Source organism: Lytechinus variegatus, chromosome 1, assembly GCF_018143015.1.
Source record: "Lytechinus variegatus isolate NC3 chromosome 1, Lvar_3.0, whole genome shotgun sequence".
Taxonomy (NCBI): Eukaryota; Metazoa; Echinodermata; class Echinoidea; order Temnopleuroida; family Toxopneustidae; genus Lytechinus; species Lytechinus variegatus.
Window position 1 is genome coordinate 5,700,917 of NC_054740.1, and position 17,303 is coordinate 5,718,219.

A 17,303-nucleotide genomic window follows, 5' to 3' on the forward strand; every position below is an offset into this window, starting at 1 on the left:
AACTAATATTAGTTAGTACACTTACTGGCCTAAAAGCCAAAGCAAATAGGGCCATGATATAAACTTCTCCATCAAGAGAATTGAACATTATTGACCTTTCAGGATTGCTTGGCATTGATACTCATCGAACTGTTCTTAGTCATTGCCCAGGCCTATGATCATGAAAGAGCAAGATCACTCACCCGTATAGTAGAGAATCATTGACAATAGCATGCTCAGCGGGTTCGCCACAGAAAACTAGACGCTCACAGTCTTTAATTCCCCATATCCGCTGTCGTGATTATTGTCGTAATTTCAATAGATAAACCTACTTCAAAAGACCGTTGGCCCGCCCGATGGGGAATCTTTTGTAATAATGTAGTGTATTAAAGTACGTGTATGCAGTAACTACCATCCCGACTTCTGTTGTGCTATTTAAAAGATTTCTTTCACCATCATCGAGGAGCGATTAGCGTGTAAAATCGCATAAATTATCTCACAGAACGGATATAATGTTCATGATTACCAACATCACCATAATCATTACTATTATCTTTCATATTTTTTAATGATATAAACTATAAAATTGATACTGGAGAACGATTGGAAATAGATAATGAATGAATGATGATGATGATAACAGTGATGATGATGGTGATAATTAGAACTTTGAAGTGATATTAATGGACATGATAATACGAATAACATGAATAATAATATCAGTGATAATGTAAACATTAACAAGCGAAGATGATTGGTATATTTGAGGCAATGAACCATGTATAACTTGAGACGCGTTTTTCCTTTATCATGTTTGTTATAAAAGGGTTTTCATATCATGATCCTGAAAGACATAGATTATATTTAGATTAAAAATAATGGTCGAATTTGCGGGGATGATAAAACAAAGATAGAATGTTTTATAAAGGATGTCTTTTTTGCCCCAACACTTCGTGTTTAGGGTCCGATTTGCGCGAGGTGTAGAAGGTGGGGTCGTACTAAACCAAATAAGGTAAAGCCGACGACCGAAGGACCCGTAACAATAAAACATTCCTTTACTTGTTATTTAGGGGTTCATTTCAGGGAACATTTGCCAAGAGGATCGTTTTGTTTCCAATACTTGTTAAGGGTAGGGTTTCACACGCCAGTACTTGTTAAGGGGTACATTTTCAGAATATGGAAATTACGTGTTTAGGGTGCTTTTCGAATCCCCATGGTCGCGCATGGTATCCACTCGTGAATGGAAGTCCCCCCCCCCGGTGTCAAGTCCGATGCAGTATAAAAATTGATTGCATATCGCGGTCGATGCGATTCTTATATCAACGATATCATCCCCAAGAGTCTATCAAGTTATGAGTTTATGTGCATTTTTAGCAAAATTGACATTTGTAATACGAGATTATTCTAATTTTAGAGTGCTGTAACATCCGAATTGCATGGCATTCCTGCTACGTACGTTTTGAATTCATCGGACATTTCGATTTCTGGATGCATGTTATATCAGTTAAAGCGGTGTACGTCTGAATCATATTGATTGTCATTTGTATTAACTTTATGATAACGTTGATATACAAAAACAGAATTCATCAGGTTCTTTATCATTACACCAATGGTATGAACTTATGCACATATAGGCCTACGTCTTTTGCTTGATAGAACACTGATACCCCCCCCTCCATTAGAGCGAGAACAATATTGCGCTCTTTCATTAATATTGATTTCGATAAGGAGATCGGGAAGCGCACGCCATTAATAGGAATTTACATTATTTGTATACCACTTACAAGTGAAGCACAAAACATGTATCTAAACGCTACGGAACAAATAGAAAGAGAGAATGAATTTCACCAAAAATTAAAGTAGTTGCACAGTTCACAGTAGGCTGTAAACGATAGGGGGCTTCACATGCGGCGGGAAAGGCTATTTACCCCCCCCCCCCCAAAAAAAAAAAAAAATGAATTTCTCTCTTGAATCTGCTTGTTTAGTACTTTCTGTTAGATTGTTCCTGAGTTGGATCTAGTGGGGGGCAAGGGGCCCGCCCCTCCCTCTATTGGCGGAGCAAAAAAAACGGTGAAAGAAAGAAAAAAAGGAAAAGAGAGGAGGAAAAAATAGGATGAGGACAACGATTGAATAAATAAGATGAGGGGAAAACAATTAAAAAAAATTCTTTCATGTCATTAAATAAAATTTTCGCTCATGCTTCGCGCTCGCATTGCCTTTTAGGTGATTTACACATATGGAACTTAAAATATCAAATTTTTAAGTCAATATACATAACATATTTTAACTCGGAAATCGAACTTTCATTTTTAAAAAGTGTTCTGAAAAAAAATTATTGTCTGAATATTAACATTTTCTGCTCCCGCTGCGCGCTCACAAAATTTGATTTGTCAGGTACCTATTATTTTCCTGTATTCCATTTTAGTTATCAAAATATCCCTATTCATGTCAGATTGTGAAAACATATTAGCTAGCGCTGCACGCTCGCATTTTGATTGGTGAGTTATGAAAATTTCAATATTAATTATATTACAAACTAATTAAAATCTCCATTTTATGACAGTTTATCAACAATTTTCGGCTGGCGATTTGCGCGCACATTGATTTTTGAAAATATATCAACTCATGCATCTTATTCATAATTATAGAAGTGCTATAATATTGACAGATTTCGCGCTCTGATTAGGCTTATTAGATTAATAAATTAATTTAATGATAAATTGTCCCTTTTTCAGAATGGAATATCAAAAAGTTTCATCTCGCGATTTGATAAGAAGAGAAATAGGAAGACAGTCATACTTTTCATATGATGGAATATTGTTCTTAGAATTTTCCGGCCCTATGTCAAAACTCAAAGTAATAATAATGAATCATATATGTTCCTTTTTAAATGTGATCCATATCCACTCACAATTCTCCTACAAATCTCAAATTTTCCGCTTGCGCTTCGCGCTCGCATCGATTACTTAGTTATGTATGTACCTTTTTCATGATTACAAAAATTGCTTAGAACTTCCATTCTTCAGGTAGAAAAGTAAATATTTTCAGCTCATGCTTCGCGCTCGCATTATCTATTTGTTGAAATATGTAACGTTTTAATTTACGGATAATTACGAGCAGCCGTTAACAGATTCCTTTTTTTATCAGAACGATCAATGCGTACTAAATTCATTCATCTCGTTTAGGATCAGAAGCATTGCCAGAATGCTATTTTAGGACAAAATACATGAAATAAAAAATTTAAAGAAGCGGGCGCTTCGCGCTCGCACTATTTAGATTAGGCTTGTGAGATTATTTTACATTTATTTTTACATTTGATTTAAAGAATAAAGCTTAAAAGTGACAATATTTGGTTTACATATTATAAAGCGCCTTCTTATATTCCAATTTTACCTTAAACGTAAGTATTTTATTTTCAAACGAAGTCTATGAAAAAGGTGCAGTTAGGCTTTCATTTTGATGCCAAATATTCTCATAATTGGGATTAGTTGCAAACACGGTTTTCGAATAGAAGGCACATCGGGGAACATCAAAGTAACAAGACAGTCACCAGCGCTGACAAAGTGATAATCTCCCCGTGACATACCCCTATATACCAATCAAGAGGTCATCTTTCTATTGAAATCCGCCACCACTCAGACCACCTCTATATGTTCAAGAATATAGGGTAATCTCCGCAATCAAGAATGGGGTAATTTAAATCTACCTTGACAATGGGGTAAGCCGTTAAATACAGCTTGCAATGCACTGGCCCATGTCATTTTCAACGTCCGGCTTTCGGGGAATTACAATTAGCATCAAATGGGTAGTTCTCTTGTTCTCGTTTTGTCCCCATACTAGAACCTTGATTTTGTTTCTTTTCGTAATGTGCATTTTGATATGGTTTCTAATATATTTGTCAACATTTCGACATTTAATGTAGTTTAATGCTTGCCTTTATAAAGAGCAATATTACATAAAACCTGCTTGGCGAAGCAGATTATAACACAACGTTCGAATGATATTTTATCAACACATTTTTAATTAAGCATGTAAATTCCCTCTTTATAGGCATGATAGGTCTACTCTTAATGTAAACATTCGAGTTATATTTATTGCCTACCATCTCTCTGTGCATTTTAATCCGGGGGGGGGGGGGGGCACTTACATTGACGAGTGGATACCATGCGCGACCAAAAAAACACGTAAAAAGGATGTCTTTTTCACGATAGGGCACTTTACGTACGTAACGTGATAAGGGTGTCAAAAACACAAAAATAATGAAAAAAGGGTATCTATTTCGCAAGGAAAAATAACGTGTTTAGGGTCGAATTTGCGGGGATGATAAAACAAAGATAGAATGTTTTATAAAGGATGTCTTTTTTGCCCCAACACTTCGTGTTTAGGGTCCGATTTGCGCGAGGTGTAGATCGAAGGTGGGGTCGTTCTAAACCGAATAAGGTCAAGCCGACGACCGAAGGACCCGTAACAATAAAACATTCCTTTACTTGTTTAGGGGTTCATTTCAGGGAACATTTGCCAAGAGTATCGTTTTGTTTCCAATACTTGTAAAGGGTAGGGTTTCAAACGCCAATACTTGTTAAGGGGTGCATTTTCAGAAAATGGAAATTACGTGTTTAGGGTGCTTTTCGAGACCCCATGGTCGCGCATGGTATCCACTCGTGAATGGAAGTGGCCCCCCCCCCCCGGGATTTTAATAACCAAATATATTTTGAAAAGGGGTGTTTACCAGGCTAAAGTGAAGGTCCTCATTTGGGTATGAACGACATATTCTCATTAAAATACATGTTGTGAGTTTCAAAGGGGGCACACTTGTGTAAAATGGCATATTTACATTAACAAAATTGATAATGGCTCTCAAAGGGGGGCCGGCACACGGGCCGGATCCCCCCCCCCCCCTGGATTCACTACATAACTGTACCCTCCATGTGCAGAATATAGACCCCCGTATAGACCCACTACTTCTTTTAGTAGAGGTCACAAAATAGACCACAATACTTTTGAGAGCCCAACTATTGTTCCTAAATAAATACGGCGCTTATTGGATTGTATTGTGTTACTCCGGCAGGATCCGCACCAGCATGCACTCCATCCTTGTTGATCTAGTATGCTAAATACCTCGGTCACATTTGTTCTAAGGCAAGTCGAAAACAGTCATTTTAACAGTTTTTGTACCAGCTAAATATAGGAAATTTGAACAAAATGAATAAAGCGGTTGTTTTCGACTCGCTGTATGGCCGCCGTAAAGCAAATATGACCGAGGTATTACCATTCCTGTACGTTAATTTATTTTGGTGTGCATTTGAATATGCAAGCTATACAGAATGCAGCTATACAATTAAGAGGTGAGGTACAAAGTTGGAAGGGAAACTAGGCCAAAGAGGCTTTCGTGTTACGTCGGTAAATTATGTTTACCTTAGACACTGGGAATCTAATTTGCAATAATTTGACAGACACACATTGCAGATTAATTCAGATATTTGATAGGAAGAAGAAATCAACGGCAATATACACGTATTGTTCAAGTCAAACGTGAAGGTTAAAAGAAAATAGGTATAGAAAAGTTTTATAAAAATTCAAAGGAAGAAATGAAGTTGGATAAAAAAAAGGAACCATCAGTATTAAGTTGACAAAATTGAATATTGTATGTAGAACAGGAAAATTGAAAGAAATAATTAAGTCCCCTCCCCCCGAGCGGACTGGTTTGAAGGGGTGGGGTCACCATGCATAAAAGTATGGTACTTGTGGAGGCCTCAGCCCAAGATCCCCTTCGGTTCTGTGGCTCCTGGATGGTAATCAAGAACACTAGGTCACAGAGCACTCTAGATCACAGGGGAAATTTATATAAGAGAATAAAGACGGATCACAGGTAAAAAGATATAGTATAGAATTTCTTGTCCAGTGTCATGTCGGAGTCACTTCAATGTGTTAAGTTTCATTTTAATTCACGCGATATTTTTCATCGGTCATTCAAAGTTTAGAATGGGATTAATAGAAGACGCTTAATTCCTTTATAAACACTCAACTCTATTCATGGTCAAGACTACCTCAACTTTGATAATTTCAATATTTATTTTTAAGTGCTTTCGATTTCCTTCGAAGGTAAAGATTTTTGTAATGGTCTTAAAAAGTAACGAAAGTACTTTTTGTTCTGAATTTCGGGTAATGAAATTCAAGAATTGTGCATTTAAGCTACAATTACCGATATGACAGCTTGAGCATCCAATTTATTTTTTAAAGTTCAAATTAATGACATTTTATTCGTTTGTTTTGCACGGCATCTGTATTATGTGCGAATATATAAGTTTCTAGAATTCCAATGTTTAAACAAATGCAGTGGCGTACCTCGGATTTTCCACAATGGGGGGGGGGGCAAAATCGCCTTAAAAGAGTCCTCAACAGGATATAAAGGACATTTCACAGCTAAAACAAATTGACAAGCAAAAAAAAAAGGTCTTCAACTTCTCGTCGGGGGGGGGGGGGGGGGGGGCAGGGATAGGTCCGTTGCATGGGTTGTGACTCGTCAGGGGGAGGGGGGGGAGTCTGCCCCCTGTAGGTACGCTAGTGAACATATATATAAGAGGGCTAAATTAAACATAGGCCTATGTTAAGCTCAAATTTGAATTTCAACGCTGCCCTTAGTTTTCAACCTTTTTTCCAGAAAAAAACGGTTGCATTTTATGTATTTATTGTTATTTTTTGTCACGGTAGCGTTTCAATGTATATCTTTAAATGCCATCATTTTTGGACCAAGGTATGATTTATATTGTATCTTTTGCGTGGGTTTTTGCATTTCGTTTACAAAGATGTTAAGGACAATTCCATATTTTTCCTCTTCACCCGACAATGCTGACTGTGTGGGCTCAGTGTGATGAAAAAAATCTTACCCTCGCCTGAACACTTACTTTCAGAAATTCAATATGTTAACGGTATGTTCTTCAAAATAAAACAACATGCTCGTGCTATTAAGGGCTAAAGCTTAATTGTTCTATTAAAGAAATGAAATCTAAATCTAATTGAAATTTGTCATATACTGAAACCCGAAACGAAAAATTCTCCCAAAAAAATGTGAAAGCGTAACTTTTGAAAATATATACCCCACTGGACTACGCACACCGATACAAGGACACAACAATATTCAGATCAGTGACTAGAGATCGGGCGTTTAATAGTTTGCCTAAAATGCCGATATCGTGGACATAGAGGGCGCTCATGCAGAAACATCTTATCGGAGAGACAACCGGGTGGTGTCAAAAGAAAAGATCAAAGCGCACGCTTCCGTTTTCGCTGCAAAAGGGAACGGTGGCGTCTTGAATGGCAAGAGCACTGACCCGTAGGAAAGAAAAATGGACAATGGAACGTTGAGCGGGATCGCCGTGGAATATAAAGGTAAAGACGCACGCACACCTTTGACAAGCCGCCTAAGAAGACTGGGGGGGGGCTGAATCAGCCCCCCCCTTATGATCTCGATCATCGATGGCACGATCACGACGAAAATTGGCACACGCGTTACCCATAGCATTATCTACAAAACTACAGTGTATAACATCAAATTCTGCAAAAAATGTCATGTCTCATTAATTATACTAATTTAAGCGTAAAATCATAGTTTGCTCTAATTAATAAAATCATGCCCCTGAAATGCTAATTTTTGTTTCACAAAAATATGTTTCACAAAAATCATCTGATCAAATTTATTTAAAAAATTTCAACATCACATTTATTTTCTTATCTATTCTATTGTTTTCTAAATTTCTTATGTATTTCTCTGTTTTTCGACTTTTAGTTTTTTATTGTTTTTTCATTGGAAATTGTCGGGGACTTTATTTTGACCATAAAAAAGATAAAATTAATTGATTTTAAGCAGTAAAAGGAAAAATAATGATACATTTATGAATTTTGGCTAAAAACACTATTTGCATTGGATTTGTACACAAATTCACGTTTTTGAGTAATTTGGGGTCTGCATGCACTTACGAAATGTTGCGTAATTTCGGAACGGGGGTCTCAAAAGTTGCGCAAGACTTGAAAGTAAAAAGTCAGTGAGCAACGCGGTCGTCTCACGAAAAATGTCGAGGGGGGGTTGAATCAGCCCCCGCAGTCTTTTTAGGGTTAAGACTACGTATGCATATTAGACTAGATGAGAAACTGGACTTTCCAATCCGGGGAATTGGGGAGAGCTGATTGAGACTTTGCAAATATTGCATTAATAATGTAGTATGGTATCCTTGCTTTATTTTATCTAAAGAATTTTATATTATTTATATACAGAACAATTCCTTAATATATCAAAAATTAGCATAATAGAATGGTTCACTAGTATAAAATGTTGAGTAACTTCGGAACCTCATGCATGGATGTTGGAATTGGTCTCAAAAGTTGTACAAGACTTGAAAGAAAATAGTCATGAAATAGAGTACCGAAGCATGAAATCAGTTGCCGTGGTGTCATGGCGGGCTGGTTCTAAACAGAGTCGCACCTGACGGTCGTCTGTACACATTTTGGCTCATCTGAATAGGTTGCAAGCGATCATTCCAGGCTGGTTCTACACAGGGTTGCATCTGATGTTTGTCTGACCATATTTTGGCTGGACTGAATAGGTTGCATGCAATCATTCCGATAGCAGCCATTTTCTCCTATGAGACACACGCTTTCATTCCGGTAGGGTGTTTCATAAAGCTGTTCTTAAAGGACAAGTCCACGCCAACAAAAACTTAATTTGAATAAAAAGAGGAAAATCCAACAAGCACAACACTGAAAATTTCATCAAAATCGGATGTAAAATAAGAAAGTTATGACATTTCTAAGTTTCCCTTATTTTTAACGAAATAGTTATATGAACGAGCCAGTTACATCCAAATGAAAGAGTTGATGATGTCACTCACTCACTATTTCTTTTGTTTTTTATTGTTTGAAATATTTGGATTTTCTTGCCATTGTCATGTGAAATGAAGTTTCATTCCTCCCTGAACACGTGGAATTCCATTATTTAACATTTTGTGCTTCAGGCAAGGAGGTCCTAATCATCAAATTCATAAAAATTGAAAAATTGTATAATTCAAACAATAAAAAACAAAAGAAATAGTGACACATCGACTCTCTCATTTGGATGTGGCTGGCTCGTTCATATAACTATTTTGTTAAAAATAAGCGAAACTTTGAAATGTCATAACTTTCTTATTTTACATCCGATTTTGATGAAATCTTCAGCATTGTGCTTGCCTGATTTTTCTCTATTGATTCAAATCAAAATTTTTCTGAGGTGGACTTGACCTTTAAGATACGAATGACTTTATGAACGTCTGGTGATCCTTTCTTGTGCTCTGTGATATCCCTATGTAATTGAGTTATGACCTAAGAACATCTTCCAGTCGTTCGTAACTTTACGAACTGCTTTATGAAACACCCATTGGGTTCATTTGTTTAGAACCAGGCAGCCATGACAACCATGACAATTGACGTCATTGCTTTGGTATTCTATACTGCAGCACCTCCCTCACAGAATGCTGTAAAAATATTATGCAAATGATGATAGGGGCAATTTTTGCCCGTCTTTGCCCTCTAACATTGTCCCCAATCCCCCCCAACTCAAAACGGGATAAGAGCAGGATAAATACGTACTGACGGTGAAAAGCAGGATTAAAGAGCGCCCTCCTCTTTGCCCATCGTGAGTGGTCAGTCTCACTGACCAATGATCTTCCTACGAACCTGGTACCAAAGAGAGATTGGAAAGGAGAATACTCTACTGTAGGTTTGGTATGCTTGCTATTCGTCATCACCATCTGAAAAATAAAAGAATAGCATGGAGTATTAACCATGAGTAATTCTACAGTTTAGTGTTAATAGCTGGCGTTAGTCCATGTTGGGGCAGTTTATGAATAGCTAACATGATGAGTTACAGCTACATGTAGACAGACTATTCCAAGCTATTGGTACTTCAACACCAATCTCAACAACAGCACCAACAACAATGCAAGTTCAGCAATGACAGCAACAACACCTATACTAACATCAACACCAACACCAACACCACAGCCAATATTAACCCCAACACCAACAACACCTACACCAATCTTAACAGTAACACTAACAGCTACGTCAACACCAACAGTGTCAGCACCAACACTAAGTAAAGCATAAAATGAGAAAAACATAAAATCAATGAAGATTTGCAAAGGACCATCAATTTTCTTTTCAGGTTTGTGTCAAGCTTTTAATAGATGTACATTTTACAAACATGTTGCCCAATGAAATCATATCATTTCCTTGTTCGTTTTCAAGAAAAACCTTTCCTGTGAAAAAATCATAAGACAGTACCATGGAGCAACTGACAGATACAGAGCATATACATGTAATATGTAGCATTCAGCTTTGCATAAATTTTGTTTTTATTACTGTCATCAAAACTACAAAGCAAAACATCAGTTATAAATAGCTAGATTTTCACTTCCTTTTCCCAGTCAAAGAAATTTAAGAGAAATACTTGAGGATTAAGGAAGTCAATTCAATTGTAAGTTTACTGCATAATTTCATACTATTGTTCTTCTATGAAAAATACTAGTACAAAACCAATAAGCTTCCTAAAAACTTCCAATAAAATTCCTTAAAACAGTCATGTTTTGAAAGCACAATATCAGATGGTCAATCTTGTAAAAAATTCCTATCTCCTTATTCTTGCCTTCAATCATTATACTTGACAAAAACAGTCTTAGTTTTGCTTGCTACATGTATGCCTATGGACAAGCTTAACAAACTATTATAAATGCTAACTGAAACTTGAATTAGACTGAAAACAAAACATAATTTCTTGCAATAAATTGTTCCACTTTTATGATGTGTACAGAGTGTAAAAGACAGGTAATTTATAATTCTAAATAAACTTATCATAAATAGATCATATCCAAGCTCTCTATTTGGTAACAGGGATGCGAGCAGCATTCCTACATGGCGAATGGTAAAAAATCAATGAATTTCAAATTTTGTATGGTTCCTGATGGTTTTATTTTGTTTTCTATTTATGATCGGGTGTGAAATGATTCGTCTATTGATATACAAAAGGCACAGTAAAACCATTTTCAATTTTCTGAGAAAATGACATTTCATTGATTTTTTACCATTCGCTATGTAGGAATGCTGCTCTCATATGACGTCACAAATCCAAAACTTTGATTCTAATAACTTTCTTAATCTTTGACGGATTATCCTCAAACCTTAACCAATATTTGTTTTTTACTTTTTCTGTCATTTTTTACAGTAAACTTTTCTTCAGGGTGAACTTCCCCTTAAAGGTATTGTTTAACTTTGTGAGCATCCGATTTGAAAAATTCTCGAACCAAGATGAAATATGTGTACAAGTGCATGTATTAGAACTAATAAACCCTGAAAACAATTATTGAGAACGAAAAGCTAAAACTACAAGGCAAACCCCGATTTTATATAGGCGTCTTTATCATAGACGCCTAAACAGTACACATAAGAGTATGGGATGAAATTAAGATGGTGTTTCCGGTCACTTTATATTTCAATTTTTGAAGCACTAAATAATTTTTTTCGAACGCAATTTTTTCTGGGCTTCATTTTTGTAACATATCACAGACACAGGTGACAAGTGTGACCTTCTAGCTCAGATTTTTGAAAAGTCAAACCAATGTTAACCAATCACTTTTAAGTATTGGAAACAAAACTGTACCCTTGACAAATTTTCCATGACCTGACCCCAAAACAAGTACAGCGATATTATGTAATGGATGTCGGCTTTACTCTTACATACTTACATTGGGGTTTAGTTCTGCACCGCCTCATAGCCCCAACTGTGGTCAGTTCCAGAGCAGCGCATTCGTTGATCCAAAAGTCGTTCCAGAAAACCCCATTGACCAAGATTTAGTTCTGAAGCCCTCTATTTTTACTCTGGTATGGCCATGGACAGGTCCATGGTTGGGCACATAGATATCATGTAATCCCCCCCCCCCCCGGTAAGAATGCAATAATCAGGATCTTAATTACATGTCATTGTAGATATTGTCAAGTTGTATTGTCTAAAAATACTTATTTTTATTGGTATTTCACATACATGTAGATCAGAATTACAATATCATTGAATCTTGAATCTCATTATATGTAATTCCAAAGATAAAAGATCTAAAACTGGTCTTTACTTGTTTGCTTCATGTACAAGGTTATGAATCAATTAAAGATAAAAACCGAACAAAATGTACAAATTCCAAAAAGGCTGCCAGTTGCATTTATGCGCTAATATTTCAATTCAATACTTCAAATTAACCCTCTGATATGATAGAAATCTCCTACGTATGGGTCGAATGATCATCACACTACTGATCAGGCTCTCTAAATATTTTAAGTAGAACTAGATATACATTATTACCTAGTTTATTGGTTTCATTTTTATCACCATTGTTGACAAAGCACATGTTAATGGATAAACAGTTTAGAAGTTCAGAAAAAAAATTGCACTTAGGAAGTAACGTACTAGTGACATTTGTACACGGTCAGTCAGAATATACATGTGTGGTTAATGTCTGATTTGCAATGTAAAATTTCATGCACAAAGTGAATTGCATCTAATTTCCTGTTTATTGTACACATGGCCATATATAGAATTCTATTCCCCAGGCGGCATGACAAGTAAAAAAAATATTTGAAGACACTCGGAAGCAAGAGAGCAAAGCAAGCAAGCTTGTCGTTAGGGTGCTTTTACATTTTCTAATGTGAAATTAAAGTTAAGCATTAAAAATTTCTGGGGGTGGGTACTGTCAACCTGCCTCCTGCTGCCCCCCCCCCCCCGTACATTTTACAGCCACTATTTTACAGTCACATCCCCCAGAACTAAACAGTGATTTCTTTGGCAAGTCATCAATCTACTATTTACCATACTTGACTCAGGTGAAGTATATTGTTACCTGGCAGAAAATAATTCTTTGAAATGCTTGTGTTTTATGCAGGCTTGTCAGGATGAAACAAGGCTATTACATGTAGATATTTGAAAGCCTTTTGGAACCCTACAGCTAAACAGTGAAAACATGAGCTGTAATGAGACTGTACAGTGTATATTATATTTTCATTATTATTTTGATTACAATAAGCTGATTCTTACCTTGACCACTTTAGAGTCCAAGCAAACCACAAATGTATTATGAAGAATATGGACACAAAACACCAATCCAAACTCCTTATACCTAATAAATGATAATGGGGGGAAACAAGAGGAACAATGAAATTAATGAACAACCACTCTCACATTTTCAGATATATGAACTGTTTGGTATTAAAGCCATCAGTTTTCAGGATGAAATTAGATCATGGAAGTAATTATTTCATTTTATATGGAGGAGCCTGGGGGCACTAGACAAATCAACCTCATTTGCTAGGTTTATGAGTGAGAACATCCATAAAAAGGGTGTTTATTGCTTACCATTCAATGTAAATGAATTTAATACCCTTTTCATAAACCTATCCTCCAATTAGCCGCCTAAGAGTAATGCGGATAATTCAATAAAAAATGCGTTCATAAACTCCGAAAATAAGCCGCATAATTTTTACGAGCGCCCGTCCTGAAAAAGGCGGATAATCGCCATGACAACTGGACACGCCCCCTCCGATGCGGTTGTGTTGGAAAAGGGTGACCTTGTGACCGCACCATGGCAATTATCCGCATTATTTGGAAATGCGTTCATAAACTCAAAATCTTATCCCGATGCCGCTATTATGCGGATAATAGCAGCATCAGAGTAATGCGGATAACTCTTGTCCTCCTCCAATTTTACGACCAAATTATGCTGCTATTAGCCGCCTAATTCATAGTAATTGGGTTTATGAAAGGGGTATAAGTTGTTGTGAGGCATGAAAACTTCTAATTATTTACAAGTATTTTTTTCCTCATTGTGCAGGTCTCTCATCCAACATGCACTGAATATTACATGTACTTTCAAGAATAGATTTAATTGAGTGTGAAATGAATATGAATAAACCTATTATCATATGTGCCAGCTGGCTCATGAACATGTTTCCAGGGGGTAACAATAAAACAAAACCTGCACCATTGCACACAATTGATAAAATATCCTAATTACTTTGGCAAAAAGGAAATCTGTCTTTTGATATGAGAAATGTATTAGCTCGAGAATGATCATGGAAGCATGTTTTCATTTTTTGTGTTTGTTTTTTTTTTGGGGGGGGGGGATTTTGTGTGGCCCCTGTATCTGCTTATGCAAGTTTAGACATATTTCATTGTTTTTTAAGTAAAAGGATTTGAATCGAAAAGACATGAAAAGACCACAAATGCGATGAAATCACCAAATAAATTGGCAATAAACTATCATTCCCTTTTCATAGTCCAACATCTAATGACTAAATTCTCATGGAAGTTAATACTAGTGAATACTTTATATGTCCTCAAATGCGATAAACTTTATTTCCTCAAAATATTTACAAAATAATTTATTTACTTATTTTTTCAAAAAGATGATATCGTCTTTCTTAAGTTTAACATGTACTGAGAACGGTCGAAGTGGCCTTAGAAGCGATCTTCCAAACCAGTTCCGAAAACCACCTAGCGATGAAGTTTTCAAGATCGCTTTGTCTCGTTAGAACTGGACACTGGTTATATCGTAAATGAGGACACAACCATTCTTCGGGAAGCGATCTTCGGCTCGCATGTGTTGTGTGGAGAATGCCTATGTTGCGGTTTCAAATTTCGCACAAAACTTAGAGCATAACCATAGCGACAAAATCACTTTCCATGAATTGGTTTAGAAAACCACTTTCAGGTGATCAAATGGGAACGCTAGCAAAGCAATCTTCCAAACTGGTTTCCTGAACCGGTTTCCAGTATTAGTTTTGAGGTTTGTAATGAGAACGGTGTCATGCACTCCAAAATCGCTGTAACGGTTGGTCGAGCTGACCACTTGTGGTCGTCCCACAATTGCCCTTGCATGCGCACTTACTCGCATTGTCTCAGCATGATGAGAAAGAGCTAACACCAGGGGAAAAAAAATCAATTTGGTTTTATTTTTGGTGGGGTTTTTTTCACAGCCTACTGCCAAATCCGCAAGTTTTTTTTTTTTTTTTGCAGCTCAGCAGCTCATTTAATAAGTCGTCTATTCAAAGAGAACTCAATACAATTTATATGACCAAATCCAAAATTTAAACCTTTTCATAGTTACTTCCTATATAGGGATACTTTACAGTTGTGGTACTTTTATTCATTAGATGTCCACCAAGGTGTGAACGTACTTTGATTTTTGTTTATTAAATCCCATAAAGTTAGTTTTTTTTTTATTATATGTTTTATTAGGAAATCAATATGAAATCAAAATTTACAAACAATTTGTCTGATTGGCAAAAAATAAAAAAGTTACATCAAAAAAGAATAAACAAGTAGCAGATATACATGTACATACAAAATCGAAATAATAGGTCAATTTCTTTTTATAGGAAGAATAAATAACAATAAAGAACAATGAAAGCATAGTGAATGTATAACCGTACATGTACAACAATAGCAGGTGAAATATTATGACTGGAATTTCAACTATCGAAAGTAATAAGACTTTGACAAGGGAGATAAAGCATTAAAATGCACAAAGTAACAAAAAATATATGGGATATAAATAATAAAAAACCTTAGAAATGCATCGAATATGCAGGAAGTTTAAAAGGTGAAACGCCACTTCTTAAAGTGAATTGGCAATTTATTTCTCTTTTTGGCTGACCAAATCTGCAAGTTGCAACACTGGGAAATCTTTTCAAAATCAAAATGAATGTGGATTTTCCAGGGCTCCTGTGAGAATTTCAGATATACTAAATCGGCAAGGTGCAGTTGAGAGAATTGCATGTAGCACTGGGAATACAGATTCAGGATTCAGTACTACACTGTAAATAAGCTTTGAGATAGTTTCCCTAAAGGTCAAGTCCACCCCAGAAAAATGTTGATTTGGATAAATAGAGAAAATCAAAGTAGCATAACACTGAAAATTTCATCAAAATCTGATGTAAAATAAGAAAGTTATTCTAATATATAATGTTCACTTATTTCTCACCAAAACAGTGATGCACAATTTAGTGGCATGCAAATTAGACAGTCGATGATGTCCCTCACTATTTCTTTTGTTTTTTTACTGTTAAAATCACAAAATATTTCATTTTTTACAGATTTGACAATAAGGACCATCTTGTCTCGTTCATACAGTATCAAACAATGCTAATTCCACATGTTCAAAGAGGAATCAATTGTTGTTTCACTTGACAATGAGAGAATTAGACTTTTTCATATGTCATGTAGAAATAGTGAGTGGAAGACGTCATCAGTCTCCTCATTCGCATACTGACCAGGATGTGCATATAAGTTCTGCTTTGTGAAACTAAGTGAAACTTTTAAAATTTCATAACTTTTCTATTTTACATAGTCTGATTTTGATGAAATTTAAAGTTTTGTCCTTGTTGAACTTTTTTATTTTTATTCAAATAAACTTTTTTGTTGGGGTGAACTTGTCCTTCAACTATCAACTTCGGACTACATGTACCTCCCCTTATATCAGCTCCCTCTTTATCATAAAAAATGAGAATCAATCCGGACAGAAAAAAAATTGAAAGAAAACAAAATTACAATTTTTCCCTAATATATCATGCACATGCATGGGTAGTATACATAAACATTGCAATAAAGAGGGTACATTATTTAAAGGTAAATATTCATAGTATACAGCATGCTACTTATACCCTTTTACACAAGATTTTCTTAGCCCCGGACTATCGCTAACCCAGTACTATCCTCAACCCCATACTATTTTTTTTCCTTTTCACAAATTATGCCAAATTGTTATTGTTAACCCCGAATAACGAATACTTGCTTTTCACACACAAAACTCGCTAACCCCGGACTAGTGGTAGCTCATGAATATAGTACTTCACTCAAACCCTTTTTACACACGCTAAACTTTCCTAAGCCCCATACTATGTGTAGGTGGGGCTAAATTGCCATTTAGCCCCACCTATAGTACGGGGTTAAGCTTAGCCCACTTTCGTTTTACACTAGTTAGCAATCTTAACCCTGTACTATCGCTCTTAGCACCGCAATTGCTGGGATAACCCTGCTTTTTTGCAGGGCCAAATAATCTCGTACTAAAGGTGGGGTTAACCCACTTTGCAAAAATGCTGTGTAAAAAGAAAGTGGGCTAAGCTTAACCCTGTACTGTAGGCAATCTAGCCCCACCTATAGTACAGGGTTAAGGAAATTTTAGCGTGTGTAAAAGATATCTAATTAAAAAATGTAGTAAAATGCATTAATGAAGATCGACATGCATGTTGTT

At 36.1% G+C, this 17,303-nt stretch overlaps 1 protein-coding gene across 1 annotated transcript in view; it reads right to left on the reverse strand.

The window, feature by feature from the left end:
* LOC121413733 (cholesterol 24-hydroxylase-like) overlaps positions 1–17,303 on the reverse strand; it is a 50,918-nt gene that overhangs the window by 16,831 nt on the left and 16,784 nt on the right. The window contains exons 3-4 of the mRNA XM_041606697.1: positions 13,091–13,172; positions 9,601–9,761 (exon numbers count right to left, since the gene is read on the reverse strand). Coding sequence (XP_041462631.1) covers positions 9,601–9,761; positions 13,091–13,172 — 243 coding nt within the window. The remainder of the gene's footprint in view (positions 1–9,600; positions 9,762–13,090; positions 13,173–17,303) is intronic.